Source organism: Oryctolagus cuniculus, chromosome 10, assembly GCF_964237555.1.
Source record: "Oryctolagus cuniculus chromosome 10, mOryCun1.1, whole genome shotgun sequence".
Classification (NCBI taxonomy): domain Eukaryota; kingdom Metazoa; phylum Chordata; class Mammalia; order Lagomorpha; family Leporidae; genus Oryctolagus; species Oryctolagus cuniculus.
In genome coordinates this window covers 70726236-70744048 of record NC_091441.1, presented here as the reverse complement: position 1 = coordinate 70744048, position 17813 = coordinate 70726236, and the positions used below count along the sequence as shown (strand labels likewise).

The 17813-nt window shown below is 48.1% G+C and overlaps 1 protein-coding gene across 1 annotated transcript; it reads left to right on the top strand.

Annotated features, from left to right (window-relative positions):
• The first annotated feature begins 14236 nt into the window (after nt 1-14236).
• MC2R (melanocortin 2 receptor) lies at nt 14237-17560 on the top strand. Its single transcript, XM_017344288.3, has one exon. It carries the CDS (start codon nt 14295-14297, stop codon nt 15243-15245), a length of 951 nt encoding a protein of 316 aa, XP_017199777.2. The 5' UTR covers nt 14237-14294; the 3' UTR covers nt 15246-17560.
• Nucleotides 17561-17813: the final 253 nt, after the last annotated feature.

The window sequence follows — 17813 nt, the reverse complement described above, 5'->3', positions numbered from 1 at the left end:
ATTCCGCCTTCCCGAGATCATCCTTTTGTCTGAGTAGCTTCTCTGCTTTTAAGAGCACAAGAGTTTGCTGCCAGGTGAGCAGCAGTGCGGGCGTGCAACCGGACTCCGGCCTCAGAGTCTCAGCGACTGGATGCTGCAGACGCATGGGACCACAGTCCCGGAGCAGCCCCCATGCCCTCTGCCTCTCTCTCCTACTAGTCTTGGAGACCTCTGACTACCTTGGCAGCATGTGGGGTGTAGGATAAACAGGAATTAAAGCATGGCCCTCATCACTGACACAGCTTACACAGTGGCTGCCACCAGGAGAGGCTCCTGAGCTCGCTGGCTCCGTCGTGGGGACGCACAGTACCCTGGAGGGAGGTCCTGGGTTCTGATTACAAAAAACAGCAATTCTTCATGTCTGTATTTTCCTAAGCTGCCTTAAGATAATCTCCCCAATCTCTTCTAACATACAGACATATGCACACACTCACATACACACGCAAACACAGACATAGACACACCTGCAAACACAAACATAGACACACTATATACATATGCATACATGTACACACAGACATAGACACACGTCCACATACGCCCACACATGTCTACCTTGTATACACACATAAACATAGACATGCACATATACCACACACATACATATACGGACATGTACACACATACACATTCATACACAGAGACATAGGCATGGCATTCACATACACACACATACTCATACAAAGCCCACAGGGACAGAAAGGAGGAAAGCGTAAGAAGAGGTGCTGAGGGGCCGGCACCGTGGCTCACTTGGTTAATCCTCCGCCTGCGGTGCTGGCATCTCATGTGGGCGCCGGGTTCTAGTCCTGGTTGCTCCTCTTCCAGTCCAGCTCTCTGCTGTGGCCGGGGAAGGCAGTGGAGGATGGCCTAAGTGCTTAGGCCCCTGCACCTGCATGGGAGACCAGGAGGAAGCACCTGGCTCCTGGCTTCAGATCGGCGTAGCTCCGGCTGTAGTGGACATTTGGGGGATGAACCAACAGAAGGAAGACCTTTCTCTCTGTCTCTCTCTCTTGTCTAACTCTGCCTGTCAAAAAAAAAAAAAAAAAAGAGGAGGTGCTGAGAGCAAGGCCTGGAGCATGTCCGGGAAGGAGCGAGCCCTGGGCAGTGCAGGAGGGCCCTACACTGGGCTCGCGCATTCCCACACTGATCACAGTGTGTGCCAGGCCTTGACACAAGCATGAGTCAGAGCGGTTTCCTGGAACCTGCACCAAGGACAAACAGGGAAGACAACAGTGCACACCAGCTCAAGGGGAACCAGCCCTGCCCGGGAGCTCCCAGGCCCTCATTCTGCCTTTGGGGAGCCCTATCCCAGGGGAGGGGGGAGGGGGATCAGGGGAAGGAGGGTGTGCACCAGGGGGATGGGGGAGAAAGCACAGGAGCAGTGGTCCCTCTCTGATGGCCCCCGCATCTCTCCTGGCACAGGAAGAGCTATGCTCCCGCTATCCCCTCTGGCCGGTCATGGTTGGAACAATAACCATCATATTCTTTGTTTTAGTGATTTTCCTTGGTGTGCACCATGAACACTGAATGTTCATTGAATGTCCCATGAGCTTTTGCTGCTCAGTGAAGCAGCTTCCTGTCTCACTCTTTGTCTAAATGCAACTGCTCCACACCATGTTCTGTGCTAGGGGCTGGGCTTATGGTAGGCCGGGTCTGGTCCTCAGAACCTCAGAATGCAACCTTGCACGTTTTCGTGTGAGTTATCCCGTCTCAGACATAAGAACGAAGAGCTGGAGGGACAAGGCTGGGAAGGGAGCAGGTACTCCTGCACAACAGGGGAGGCGGCTGGGGAAAGCAGCACTGAGGCAGGAGCACAGGGCAGGCCTGGGAAGGAGTGGACCTGCTCCTTGGAAATCTCGCAGAGAGACAGGTGGCAGCAAGCAGCAGGTTGTAGATGGTCCCAGAGGACCTGTGGTCCCAGAGAGGTGCCCAACAAGAATGGCAGACAGGAAGAGGGCCTGCTGGTGGTTGACGCAGTCTGCACTTGGCAGTCCAGCTATGAGAAGTCAGGGTAGGAACCTTACACAGTGGTTGCAAAGCAAGTGTTCAACTCAAAACGCGTGTGTGCCAGGCTGGCTGGACATGGAGCATGGGAAAGCAACAGAAACTAGACCTGAGCGGGGCCCCAGAAAGTGTTGGTGAAGTGGCAAGCCACAGTCAGGAAGGCGGCTGGGGCACAGCAGTGACACTCAGAAGAAGGGAGAGACCAGGCGGCAGGAGGTTGAAGGTCAGTGGAGAGTGGACCGAGCTCACACTGCTGACGGGGACTCCTGCCACCCCAGCTGCATCGACCAGCAAAGCCCTGGTGCTAGGGACCGTCATTTGTTTGCCCTGAGATGCAGGGACACTGTCATTCCTGCGGCATTCCCATCTCCTTGTGAGCATCAAATAAGAAATGAAGTACAGCAAAGTGGTGTCAGATCTGTAAGTCTGCCAGGGACAGGCTGGGCGCCTGCTGCGGCGCGGGACATGCACACGGCCCCCTACTGACTGCTCAGAGCATTCAAAGACGGGTATGCAGTGGACTCAGGGGAGCTTTGTCCATCATTCATGGGCATGGCCAACATGCACCAAGCTTCGGTTATAAATGCGTCTGTGCAGTAAGATCCAGCAACGTGGACGCTAGCTGGCAGCTGTGATTCAACACCCGCCAAGAGGGCAGTGAAGAAATGAGGAATGTATTGATCCTTGGAATTCTATTGATTTCCACTGAGTATTGATTAATAACATCCACGAGTTTTAATACGATGTTATCTTATTTAGTCTTTGGCGCCCAGGCCCCAGGCCCCAAACTCACAGACCCCCTCCTAAAGTGTGTGTTGCAGAGATAAACGTGTGGACTGAAGCCTGCTGTGTCTACCCCTACATGCTCAACTTCCTGGGATGTCTAGAACAGCAGGAGAGCAGGGCTTCTGGGGCAAGGGAGGCGTAGCAGCTGGAGACATTGAACAAGATACTCAGCCTGTTTGAATCTCACTTTTCTCACCCTCAGATGAGTGGGGATCAGGAAACAGGAATGTCACTTCTGTGTCATATTTCACTGGAGTAGGAAAGATGCCTTTCGCTTGAATGCTGGAAGTCAATCCTTTCACACACTGCCTGCACCAGGCAGCAGCCGTGACTGCAAACGAGCAGGTGGCCACGGCCTTCCTGTTCTAGTCCTCAATGCGCAGCCTCAGCTATTCAGCCGGATTGTGCTGGGCAGCATGGTGTCTCCCATGTCTGTGTGATTCCTAATGAGTCAAACCTAAAACCACATCCTTATAAACACAAGGCTGCTCTTGGCAGCCCTGGAGTCCAGACAGGCTGGGCTCAGCATCAGGAGGCGGGGAAGGCAAAGGAAAGCTTCAAGTCATTCATGCAAAGATATGAGTGCAGTCAGCTTAGAATTCTTCAAGCCTTTGATAGTCCTGCTTTCTTAATGGCACTTGCCCAGCCAACTGAACCAGCTATAAACTATGTCAAGCTTTTCCTTTTTCTTTTTTTTTTCTTTTTTTTTTGACAGGCAGAGTGGACAGTGAGAGAGACAGAAAGGTCTTCCTTTGCCATTGGTTCACCCTCCAATGGCCGCCGCGGCCAGCGCGCTGAGGCCAGCGCACTGCGGCCAGTGCACCGCGCTGATCCAAAGGCAGGAGCCAGGTGCTTCTCCTGGTCTCCCATGCGGGTGCAGGGCCCAAGCACTTGGGCCATCCTCCACTGCACTCCGGGCCACAGCAGAGAACTGGCCTGGAAGAGGGGCAACCGGGACAGAATCCGGCGCCCCGACCGGGACTAGAACCCGGTGTGCCGGCGCCGCAAGGTGGAGGATTAGCCTATTGAGCCGCGGCGCCAGCCATCTTTTTCTTTTTCTTTTTAAAGATTTATTTATTTATTTGAAAGTCAAGTTACACAGAGAGAAGAGGCAGAGGCAGAGGCAGAGAGAGAGAGAGAGAGGTCTTCCATCCGTTGATTCACTCCTCAGTTGGCCTCAACTGCTGGAGCTGTGCCAATCCGAAGCCAGGAGCCAGAAGCTTCTTTCTGGTTTCCCATGCGGGTGCAGGGTCCCAGAACTTGGGCCATCTTCTGTTTCCAGGCCACAGCAGAGAGCTGGACTGGGAGTGGGGCAGCCGGGACTTGAACTGGTGCTCTTATGTCATGCCTTTTCAAGTGAAGGGGAATTGGGGACTGTGAGGTAAAAAACCCAGCCCCCATTTTTAAGGGGAATTGCCTTACGGGGTGGTGGAGTTTCCTCATTTGATGAAAGTGAAGCCCCAGGAAAGACTTGGTGCCACTGGGGTTGCTTAATGTTGTCCCTAGCCTCCACCCTCTGCTGTCATCGCGTGCTTGTGTTCTTCCACCTTTGGTTCCAGCCACTGCACTGACCTCCTGGCCCTGGGGTATTCCTGCATCATCCTACCCCCTAAATCATCCACAGCTGCCTGCTGAGTACATCATCCCATTTTTTAAAAAAAAATTTATTTATTTGAAAGGCAGAATTACAGAGAGAGAGAGAGAGAGAGAGAGAGAGAGGTCTTCCACCCACTGGTTTACTCCCCAAATGGTAGTTATACCCAGGGCTGTGCCAGGCAGAAGCCAGGAGCTTCTTCCAGGTCTCCCACAAAGGTGCAGGGGCCCAGGCACTTGGACCATCTTCCACTGCTTTCCCAGGTGCTTTGGCAGAAAGCTGGATCAGAAGTAGAGTAGCCAGGACTTGAACCAGCTCACATATTGGATGCCGGCATTGCAGGTGGTAGCTTAACCTGCTATACCACCACAATGGCCCCAGCATCAGACCACTTTACATCAGCCACAAAGAATGGGACAAAGGAAGCTGGTGTAACTTTGCCTCTTGTAAAAGATAAAAGTTTTTTTTTCTTTTTTTTTTAAAGAGGCTTTTTGGAAGACACGTCTTATACCTTACAAACACACATAAACACACACACACACACACACACACACACACAAAACAGTTAACTCCAAATAGATCCCATGCATAAATGTAAAACACAAAACTCTACAACTTCTAGAAGACATGAAAGAAAATCTGCATGACAATGGGCTTGGTGGTGAGTTTTTATATATAATACCAAAAGCATCATCCAAGAATGAAAAATAGATAAGTTGACCTTATTTTTAAGAGAGAGGAGTAACTTGACAAACACTAAACATCCCAGTGATGTTGACCAACCTCAACAGTTGACAGTGTGGATGTGACAGGAATGATGTTTTACCTCTTGTGGTCTTCCTCCCCCAAAATCCATAGCCCCAGCCAAACCACAAGGAAAACTCTAGACAAGTGCAACATATTCTGCAAAATACCTGACCAGTGTTCCTAAAAACTTTCATGGTCATCAAAAACAAAGAAAGGCAGAAATGACACAGCCAGGAAGAGCCTAAGGAAACAAGAGAGCTGAGGGTAACAGGCAGCCTGGATGGAATCCTGGGACAGAAAAAGCACATTAGGCAAAAACTAAGGGCACATGAATAAAGTATGGACTTCAGTTAACAATAACATGTCAGTGTCAGTCCATTGATGATGATAAATGTACCTTACGAATCAAAGATGCTAATGATATGGGAAATTGGGTATGGAATGTATGAGAAATCTCTGTGCTATTGGCAATGTCCCCATAAGTCTAAAACTATTCTAAATTAAAATATTTATTTAAAACTAGTTTATAGTTATGTCAGCCAATGTTACACACCATTAGAAGTTCATGTATTTTTTTCAGAGTTTTTTCCATGACTTTGCATGAAATATATACATATGTATACCCACATACACACACAAATAAACACACACACACAGCCTTCTATACCACTAAACTTGATTTTAATTATCATATAGTGTTCTATTATATGGATCTTCCAGAAATTGTTTTACAAATCCTCAATCACTAGTTATTTGTGCTGTTTTCAATTTTTGACTATTTTAGATAATAACCCAGTGAACACCTGGTATACACATCTTTGCTACTGTGTAGGGCCACTGAATCACACACCAGTCAGGTCTGAATGTTTCAAACACAGACAGAGTGAAAATGAACTATTTCTGTCACCTTCTATAGGGTTAGAGCTTGTGCCTAGGCTCCTTGCTCTAGGTTTTTAAGTGATAAGACATTTTCTAATGAAGGGATTTCTAATGAAGCAAAAGTTGGCACCTGAATTTTGAATAATTATACTTACTTGCCTTCAAATAAATCTTCCACAGCCCCTTTTTTATTTATAATTATCTTTGCATCTTCTATTATGCAGTTTTGATTTCTGTGATCTGTCAATGTCAAAGGAACATTTATAGTGTTAGCCACTGTATTTCTCTTTCCCTACTCCAATTTTTATCTATAGCAAATAATAATTGCTTCTCAAATTTTACAGCCAATTGTCACAATTCTTCTCCTGGATGAGAAGGGCTTATACCAGAGTTAGGAAGGGAAATGACTGTCTTCTAGGAGATCCATTGCCTTTCTCAACTCAAAGGATACTGCTTGCTTTTCACCAAATGGAACTTCAGAATACAGAAAATTTCAATCCCTTTGCACCAACAGTCTTGGCCATATACTTTTTCATATGGTGTACATCACTCACATATATCCATTAGAAAATTTTACTGCTTTTCATTCTGAATATCTCATAGATGTCATATTTTAATGTGGATCAGTATATGTTACTCCACAAACTAGGGGTAAAAACACTAATCTCTTAATATTTAAACCCAATGTTCAAACACCCATCTCTTGTGTTAGCATCAAAAACTACAGCATCATCCTCTGACGTCCTTCTTTGCACCTGAGTTTTCTAGAAACCAAGGGCTTACACATACAGAGTCCAAAAAGAAAGCGAGGACATTCTGGTATTTGACCCATCGGCTGCGGCTGTTACTCCTCACAGCCACAGGGTGTCGCTTGGGGAGCAGCTCCTCTGTCTAAAGGAATGTGGCAGAGTCCTGCCAGCAAGCTTCCTTGGGATTCTCAGAAACAGCCATCCCCAGTGTGACAACCACCCAGCAGCTCTGGGCCAGGCCCAGTATGGGTGTGGCTTCGCCTCCTCACTCTTCCTAAAGTGGGCCGTGCCCGCTGCGTCCCAAGAAGAAACACTCCCAGAGGTTGTGTTCTTTCTCCTTTCCACATTGGTGGGGGAAAAAAGCTGATTTCAACTGCTTCCTTCAGACAGTGGGCACTCACACGCCCCTTTCCTTCTAGGTGAAAACCTCTTCTGACTCTTGCACCAAAAGTTATTACTTCCTGCCTGGATAGCCAGGCAGGAGACCCTGGCCGTGCACATACTCTTGCAAACAGAGCTGCTCCAGGGGGCCCTGTGAACTCCATGCCTCATGGTCCCTAGGAGAGGGGTAATGGCTGTTGTTTTCTAGCACCACCTGCAAAGAAGAGGAAAGAAAACATATGCCTTGCTAGCAAAAGCATCAATCCCCACAAAACCCTAACACAAACACGCCCCTCTAGGACTTTATGCTCCTACACTGAAAACATGAAGCCGCCAGCTCTATTTCTCACACAATTCATAGATCTTCCTAAATCTGTCTTGCTAGAAATCATGCAGAGGATGATGGTCACATTCTAATGTATCCACGAACACCTGGGTGCTTCAAAATGTTCCTGGAAAATGACATCAGATATGTTTATTTTGGTGCAAAAAAAAAAACATTTTGAAATACACACACACACACAAAAGAAATCCACACAGACAAGAGGTCTGGGCAATGTGTACGAAGAACATGTTGTACAAAGAAGCTTGGCACCAAAATGAACTTAACGTTTGACTCCATTGATTCACGAATCTTTGAATTCCCCGCATAGTTACTGGGCACCGCAAGCAGCGGCGAAAGCAGACGGGAAGAAGATGGTGGTGAGTTTGCCAAGCCTCCAGGGCACTTCTCAGCTGCCCGGGAGGTAAGACAGGCACTGGGGCTGCCCTTTCCCAAGAGCAGGGCACTCCCAGTGTCCAATGCAAGGCAAGAACAAAGCATGCTGCGGGCCACGAGTGCACGGGCAGAGCATGTGGTTGAGAGAGTGACGGAGACGTTCAAGAGGTTTGATCTCAACTTAGGCTTAAGCCAAGGTGCAGCATAGATAGAGAGGAGGTTAGAGAATCCCATGGTGGTGAAAATGTGGACGGCAAACACGAACTGGACGTCCTTGAGACAATAAGCCCCCGAGCTGGCAAGAACACAGGTTCTACATAGAACACTGGAAAATGCAACGGGAATGTGACAGCCTGGAAAAGGATTTGGGAGAGCCTTCAGTGCCAAGTGTTTGAACAATGGAACTCCATTCTATGGCATTGAAAACTCAGTGAGGAATAACAGGCTTGATATTTTCAAGAATCACTTTGTACTTCCCTTGCTGGCTGTGCAAGCTGCAAGTTTAAGTTTTATATTAAGTGCCTAACTGTAGCCTCATCATAATGGCTTTGTGTGGCTTTTTAAGATTTAGCCATAGTGTGCATGTTTATGGGCACAGTGCAATGTTTTGATGCATAGATACATTGTGAAATGGCCAAGTCAGGGTAATTACCTATCCATCCCCTTAAATATCCATCATTTCATTGTGGTAACAGCATTCGAAATCTTCTCTTCCAGCTATTTTGAAATACACAACACCTTATTATTGACTGTCATCACCCCTGTTCAATAGGTCACCAGAACCTCTAACTCTAACTTAGTCCCTGGGGTCCAACTTCTCCTCAATCCTCTGCAGCAAACCACTCTTCCACTCTCAACTTCTACAAGATCTAAGATTTCTAAGATTCTTCACTTGAGTAAGGTCGATAGCCTTTATGAAGCCCTCTCTGTGTGCCAGGCGCTGGGCTAGATAATTCACATATGGCATCATTTATAAACCAAACCACAGTGTGAGAACTCTATGAATCAAGCTGTTTTGCATACATGTGTAGACAAGAGTGTCTTTCTCTGATGCTCTTTCTTGATTTTGATGATAGACCAAATCAAAAATTAACTTTCACAAAAAAAACCCTTTATTTTTAGGATATATTGGACATGGGGTACTCTAGCAATACCTGGAAGGCCAACTTTCCCTAACTAAAATCAAACCTTAGCTTGGCCTTGATATATCATATATCATATCACATATATGTTCCTCTCCTCTTCCCCCTTCCTCTCTCCCGCCCCATCTTCTCCCTCTCCCTCTTCCTCTCTCCTATTTCTCACATTTCTCTCCCAGGGAGAAATTTCCAAGACTATTAGAAATTTCCAAGAAGTCTTTTGAAAGAGTAACGAGTAAACAGATGGTGATAGCGTCACTTAAAATATAAACTCCGAGGCAAGAGTTGTGGTGCAACGGGTTACACTGCCGCTTGCAATGCCAGTGTCCCATATTGAAGTGCCAGTTCAAGTCCTAACTATTCCACTTCCCATCCAGCTTCCTGCTGATGTGCCTGGGGAGGCAGCACATGATGGCCCAAATACTTGGGCCCCTGCCACCCACGTGGGAGACCCTGATGGAGTTTCGGGCTCCTGACTTCAGCCTAGCCCAGCCCTGGCTGTTGCAGCCATTTGTTGACTGAACCAGAGGATGGGAGCACTCTCTCTCTCTTTCTCTCTCCCTCCCAGTTCGGGGATGAGATTTAATGTACTTTAGGCACTCCCTCTGGCAGGCATCCTCAACTCTGTTCTTGGAGCACATGCAGTGCCCTTCCTGGGAAAGTGCACCATTTCACTGGAACCAGTGAGGCACCACAGCAGACCTCACTGTCCTGCGGGCTCCACCGTTCCACGGATGTGGCCTTTACCTTCGCTTTCACTGTACGATGTCATCTGAGGAAAAGCAATACCCATTTAGTGTGTGTATAATATTCACAATGTCCTCTTCCGTGATAATTGTGATTACATTATCTGAGCCAGAAAGGCAACACATTAATCTCAAACCTCAAAGTCAAATGATGAGGGGGCGGCTGGTTGACATCACCATCACTGGGACCTTAAGGGGGAAGTGAAAGCTATGGTAATTAATGCAAAATCTTTCTTCTTAGAAAAGATGAGCAAAAAAAAAAAAAAAAAACCTGTTGTGAAAAAATTCTCAGCCGTGCAGGTGCTCCCAAGGGCCTGCTCCTTAGCTGCTCTGTATCAGTGTTAACAAGGCTGCAACAGAAAGTCAACAGATCAATGAGCTCTCAGTCGTTTCAGTCAGTTCTCTGCACTTCGGTTGATTCTAAGAACGCAAAGTAGAAAATGATTTCTCTGACTTTTCGTATCAATACTAGCATTCTTCTCAATCAGACTCCTCATCAGCCCACACACTAACTCCATTGACAAGACATACATCATGTCAGATCCTGTGCCAAGCGTACAAAGTTATTAACTCCCGAAGGTTGCACAGAATTGCACCAAATAAGAAATCAGGTGGCCGCGTTCACAGACAATTTCACAGCAATCAATAGTATTCATGTCTACAAAGCATCAACAAAATGCCAGAGGCAGACCAGGGCCCTCTCAGGCAGAGCTGAGGAGATACTTCATCTCACGTGCATTGAAGATTGATTTCCCCTATTAAGTGATTTGCCACAAGAGCAGGAGTCTTTTTGATTTTTGTTCATTTGTTCAGTTGCTTTCATTACAAGCGCTTCAAAGTATTCCACCCTACCTGAGCCAAACATCCAGGAGTGGAGGTGGGACCTGCGAGGTCCTAGAACCCCTGCCTGGAGATGACAATGTGAATGCCATGGGAAAGTGGGGCTTGGACACACACTGGCTACACAGGTCCCTTCCCGGGGGCATCGCTACTGAATGTGGTAGGTGTGGGCCAGAAGGAAGACTGGGGAGGGAACAGCTCCTGCTGCCCATGAGCTCACTGATGCCCTGTATCTTCCAGCCCCCTCTCCAATTCTCTATTTCCCAAATGTCAGTCAAAGTCATTAACTTTTGCTGAGAATCTAAATAGCTCTTCCCAAAGACTGGCTTTTGACATCAGGCAAACTTCACCTTGAACCCTGCAACCAGAGTAAGGTTTAAAACACTGAGAAGATCTCCCAGGGCCACAGCACTGTCAGAGCAGGAGACAGCCATCAGCACACTAAGGTAGACACCATGATGGGCTCCTAGACTCTGGTCCATTCAGCACAAAGTCTACCATCTGCCTACTTCTAATTTCTGGAAAACTCAACCAGGTCCTGTATGTCAGTTCTCATTTTAGTGTTGTTGCTTATTTTCCTTGTTTACCTCTTTATTTCTTGTGAGATCATCTCAAGTTCATTTGCTGCTCCATTTTCCCACACTCCTCTCTTTGAATCCAGTGCCAAGAAACAGATGCACCACTCAGTTGCAAGGACACGACATGCTCAGAGATGAAATCCCAGCTGCAGCCTCAGCCAGACCCTTTGGCAGGGCAGTGCACCCCTGGGCACTGACACAGAAGGGAGGGGCTGGGACCTGAGAGGCCCTGAGAGCACAGGATGGTGGAACACTTGCCCCGCCTGGGTCAGCAACCTCATCAGAGGGCGAGAACAGGATCCATGCTGTGTGTTTCTGGATTGAAACCTGAACATAAAACACCTGCTAAATGTGATGTGGGCAGCCATCCAAAAGCTTGCTAGCCATGTGTCAAGGAGGCCATGGCAGATAGGGCACTCCCACACAGCGCTGGCCAGGGCCAAAACTGACAAAGTCCCTAGGAGGGGCTTTTGACATTGTCAATACCCCCACCAAAGCTGCTGTGAATTAGCCTCCCTATATATGCACAGAAGACTCTGTGTACTTAGACGACCGTGCACTACAGCATGCTTGGCACAGGAAAATATTGGAAATAACCCACATAGCTATGAACACTGAGCAGATTCAATAAGTTAGAATACATCTATACCATGCAATACCATGCAGCAGAAGGAAAAAGGAAAGAAAGAATGAAGGGAGGGAGGAAGAGGAAGTGATCCATGGAAAAGCAAAGTGTGGTATATAATCTACTATCTTTTTACTACAAAGTGGGGTAGGGGCATGGTAGCCATGGAAATGAACCCCTTGGGTCTCCTGCTATTGGAAGTAGGGTTGACTGACCAGTGGTGGTGGGCTGCGGCTGGTCTGGGGTCGGGGAGGGGCCTGCTGAGGATCAGGTGGCTGCAGAGTGCTGTGTCTCCTCATTGTACTGCTCTCCTGGAGGCTGGCTGGGGAGGCTAATGGGGCTGTTTTCCACTGAGCAGATGGGCTCTGGGGCTCCCGGGCTTGGCGGGGGTGCACACATGGGGTGCTTACAGTTTCCCTGTGAGTGAATTGGGAGCCCCTCTCAGCATCTTGGCTTCTGAGCCTTTTCCCCCATTTTTACTGGATGCATTCAATATTTTAATTTCACCCTCTGAATAGGGACTCTGGTCATGTAGATAGACATATGCTTTGTGTGTGTGTGCACAGGAAAATCCCCTCATCTCAGCCTTTCATCCTGGAGCCCACTAGCTCTTCTACAACAGATGAGTAATCTTCTCTTGGAGTTTCTTTGGTTTTTTTATTTGAGAGACCAAAAGGCAGACAGTCAGGCAGAGGGCGAGAACTCCCATCTACCAGTTCATTCTCCAAATGTCTGCAATGGCAGGGGCCACAGCCAGGAGCTGGGAACTCAATCCACATCTCCCACGTGGGTGGTAGGGACCCAAGCACTTGAGTCATCACTGCTGCTTACATTATCATTAGCTGAAGTCCCCATTCCACGCTGTGCAGTAGAACATCAGAACTTCTTACTCCTATCGAACTATGACTTGGTACCTATTTATTAGTCGACCTTTCCCCATTCGGCCCTCCCTCCACAGTCCCCAGCCTCTGACAACTATCAGTATACTCTCAGTGCCTATGAGATCAACTATTTTAGATTCCTGGGAAGCAGAAGGAATCACATGAGAGTGACACACCCACACACCTGCCTTCACCCCACAGGTTGTCTGGTCTGGCTGTGCCCCAGAGCAACAGTGAACAGGAGAGACCCTCCTTTGGAGGAGGAGGTGTTGTGTGCCTTCCTGCTCCCACACATGCCTCATTTCTTTCACATCTTCTCAGGCAGGAGCCCACTGCTGCTCATTCGAATCTTAAAAAAAAAAAAAAAAAAAAAAAAGGTCTGAAAAACAGATTTTAAGAGTATGTTTATTTGAATGCAAAAAAAATTGAAATCCATGATTTGTTGTTTTCATAATGCACATTTTCCATGAATTTTCTGAAAAGCCTCTTGTGTACACAGAATTCAAATATGTTTGCATCATAATAAACTTAACATTTTGGATCTATTTCTCCATGGATATTTTGAAGTCCCCTTGTATCACAAACATAACTACGTTCATGACCAGAATGCAAGGAAAAGGGGGGAGAACAAAAAGAAATCTTTGTCTTAATCTCTGGGCTCAGAATTCAAGATGAAGGCTCAGTGAATTGTTTTATTTAAATTACTACACCGCAGAGGACAGTTGGCCGGCAGTTAAGTAGTTGATTGGGACACTACCTCTCCTATCACGGTGGCTGGGTTTCAATGCCTCTCTGCTTCCCATCCACTTTTCTGCTGGTGCACACCCTGGGAGATGGCAGGCACCAGCTCAAGAACTTGGTTCCCAGCCACGTTAGCTGGCTTTGGATTGGCATCAGCTATTGCCGACATTTAAGGAGTGACCTGGAGATGAGAGCTCTCTGTCAGAATAAAAACAAAATTAAATTAAATGTAAAAAGAGTGAGCCTTCTAGAGCTCTGCATTGCATGTAGTTCTTTAAATAAGTAGGGGCTGGCACTGTGGCGTAGTGTATAAAACCGCCACCTACAATGCCAGCATCCCACATGGGCACCAGTTCATGTCCCGGCTGCTCCACTTCATGTCCCGGCTGCTCCACTTTCGATCCAGCTCTCTGCTGTGGCCTGGGAAAGCAGCAGAAGATGGCCCAAGTCCTTGGGCCCCTGCACCTGCATGAGACCCAGAAGAAGCTCCTGGCTCCTGGCTTCAAATCGGTACATCTCCAGCCATTGTAGCCATTTGGGGAGTGAACCAGTGGATGGAAGACCTCTCTCTCTCTCCCTCTCTCTCTCTCTCTCTCTCTCTCTCTCTCTGCCTCTCCTTCTCTCTCTGTGTAACTCTGACTTTCAAATAAATAAATAAATATTTAAAAAATAAAATAAATAAGTAAATAGTTATTTTATAGAGGGAATAGATTGTTCTTATACCAATGTGGCTTGTTCTCATTTTGTAGTCTGCTCCACATCTGTTGTTTCTATGCATTCTCTTGCAGGTGGCCGAGTGACTTTGCCCTTGGATCTCCAGCAGGTGCTGAGGATAAGAAGGTGTTGGATGACTGGATCGAGCTCTCTGCGAGGTCGAGTCCAGGCCCCTGCACAAGCAGCAGAAATGCAGCGCATTCTCAGTGCCTACGAGAACTCCAGTGACACGGCCAGAAACCACTCGGACTGCCCACGGGTGGTCCTGCCCGAGGAGGTGTTTTTCACACTCTCCATGGCTGGGGTGCTGGAGAATCTGGCCGTCCTTCTGGCCGTGGTCAAGAACAAGCATCTCCAATCCCCCATGCACTTTTTCATTTGCAGCCTGGCCATTTCTGACATGCTGGGCAGCCTGTACAAGATCCTGGAAAACATCCTGATCCTGCTCAGAAACACGGGCTACCTCAAACCTCGCGGCGACTTTGAAACGACGGCGGATGACGTCATCGACTCCCTGTTCGTCCTGTCCCTGCTGGGGTCCATCTTCAGCCTGTCTGCGATTGCGGCTGACCGCTACATCACCATCTTCCACTCTCTGCAGTACCACAGCATCGTGACCGTGCGCCGAGCCCTGGTCACGCTCACTGTCCTCTGGGCACTCTGCACGGGGAGCGGCATCACCATGGTGATCTTCTCTCATCACATCCCCACAGTGCTCACCTTCACCTCACTGTTCCCACTCATGCTGGTCTTCATCTTGTGTCTCTACGTGCACATGTTCTTGCTGGCCCGCTCCCACGCCAGGAGGATCTCCACCCTCCCCAGGGCCAACATGCGCGGGGCCATCACCTTGACCATCCTGCTGGGGGTCTTCATCGTCTGCTGGGCCCCCTTCGTCCTTCACGTGCTGCTAATGACATTCTGCCCAGATAATCCTTACTGCGCATGCTACATGTCTCTCTTCCAGGTGAACGGCATGTTGATCATGTGCAATGCCGTCATCGACCCCTTCATTTATGCCTTCCGGAGCCCAGAGCTCAGGGAAGCCTTCAAAAAGATGATCTTCTGCAGAAGGTGCGGGTAGCATTCTTGGTCTCCGGTTCCAGGAGCCATGGGGATAAGCGTGTGAGTGACAGAATGAAGTTAATACTCTTTGAGCACCCAAGCTCCTGACTGTCCTTTTTTACCTCTAATGGGCCTGCAGCTTATCCCACCATCTTTCAGAATATGTAAAACTTTCCCTGAATGCATCAAATGCAAAGATAAGTTTATTTTTCATGCAAAAGAAATATTGAAGCCCCCCAAATTTTACCATAATATGTATTTCTCTTGAAGTTTTGAAGTTTCTGAAGACCGCTTTGCTGTTTATAATAGCTTGGTTCTTCATGGACGGTCTTACTGTTTTTATAACTTAGTATTTTTTATAACTTTATAGCTAGAAAAACACAAGAAGAACAGAATACAAAGGAGATGTATCTTGTGGAGTAAGAAGATGGAGGGGGGATGTCAAGCTTTTGGGTCATGGCCAAAACCAAGACCAGAGCAGCCCAGGGAGCCCAAGGCTGCAATCATCGGACACCTCTGCAGAGACCTGTTGACAGCATCTGCCTCCTCCCCACCCGGCCCAGAGCCTGAAGGCAGAGCCATCCCCAGAGAGCTCTGCCCACCCACCACAAAAAGGGGGCAGACATTGACAAGCCCCCTCCCCCACAGAAATCTAAGGCACAGAATCTGCAAGGTCATCCGTTTGTCACTGCTAAGGATAAAGCTGGAGGAAGCAGCGAATTCTGATCCTAGGCCCTCACTACCTCGGAGAGGGACTGACTTGGAAAGCGTGCAATGAGAGAGACAGAGGAGAAGGTTTCCGAGTGGCTCGGGACCCAACAAGAGGGACAGGGTCTTCTGGAAGAGGCAACACTGGGCCGCGGGGAGAGTTTCCCCAAGATGCGGAGAGGAGCAGGTGGCACCAACAGGTCTGACCGCGTGGTGGAGGGTTGGGTACAACCTGAGTGGCAGAGGGGCAAGCCCGCAGTTGGCAGCACAGCCTGGCAGGCGCAGGCTTCCCGCAGCTTGCAGCCTGCATCCCCAGGGCATCCAGGGCAGGTCCTCTCAGCCTTTGGACTGGAGAAATTCTTACGGGGTCTTCCCCTCCACCCCATGGACTGTATTTTTATAACATGAACCTGAATTCATGACTGTATAAAATACCATGTATAGGTTCATTTTCCTTAAAAATCTAAAGCAAATGCTATCAATCATATCAAAGTGGCATTTCTACCACCGAAAGAATAACGTAGAGCACATTTTTCTGGAATTACACTGAGTATTAAACTGAGTATTCTCCATAAAAGGTAGCCTTGTTTTATAGTGCACTGTTCTATGAGGCTGTAGAGAGAGATGGTGCAATTCATCCCCCATCACAGATACTCCCACACAGCCCTCCCTGGGGAACCTTCCTGCCTGTCGCAGCCTTGCCTCTCCTCTCCGCATTCATGCTCTCAGCCATCACTCAGGCCTGGCATCAGAGGCTATCACCCAGAGGCTACTTCCGCAAGCCACATTTAGTCCAGGATGCCATGATCTGACAGCAGGTGAAGCAAGAGTAAAGTCCAAGTGCTGGTGCAGACACACTGCACTCCAGATCCTCAGCTGCACTCGTGCCACAGCAGGGTCTTCAGTACCTAACTTCACAGAGAACTCACGGACAACAGGAGCAGATGTGCATTTTACATAAGAAAGATCAATAAGGCCCAGGCTGTCCCCATAATGATGACTCCAATTCTGTATCAAATTATTACATTTTTAAGCTGCTTTGTGGGTGCTCTCAGTTCGTGTTCAGTTTTGTGGGTGACCTAGTTTGAGACCCCACCTGGTTTCATCTGACCTTTCAAGTAGGGGAGAGAGAATGTAGTGAGAAACATGTCTCCCCTGGTTTCAAGACAGGACCAAGGCCTCATGGACTACTCTGGCTCCTCAGAGTAGTAGAAATACGAGGACATCTGGCTTCCATTGCCAGCCCTCCTACTTAAAAGCTCTGAGTCCTTGGACAAGGTTCCGAGCGTGGGTTTCCTCCTGTATACTAGGGAGACAACCACAGAACCTTCCTCTTGGGTTTAATCTCAGGATTAATGCCTTGAGAGCACTGCTTGCCCATTAAACATGCAGTTAAGTATCGAGTGTTTCTGTGGGCATCCTCAAATGAGGCCCCAGGCTGAACAGACTCTGTTGGCCAATGATCTCAAAGCTCTGTCTCAGGCATGGGCATTGTAGTACAGTAGGTTATGCCACTCCTGTGATGCTGGCCTCCCATATCAGAGGGCTGTTTTGAGTCCTGGCTGCTCCACTCCCAATACAGCTTTCTGCTAATGTACCTGGGAAAGCAGTAGAAGATTGCTCTAGTGCTTGCCACCCACATGGATGACCTGGATGGAGTTCCTGACTCCTGGATTCAGCCTGACCATTTGGGTAGTGAGCCAGCAGATGGAAGATTCTCTCTCTCTCTCTCTCTGCATTTCATTTTTTTAAAAAAGATTTATTTATTTCAAAGGCAGAGTTACAGAGAGACAGAAAGAGAGAGAGAGATCTTCCATCTGCTTGTTCACTCCCCAAATGGCTACAATGGCCAAGGCTGGGCCAGTCCAAAGCCAGGAGC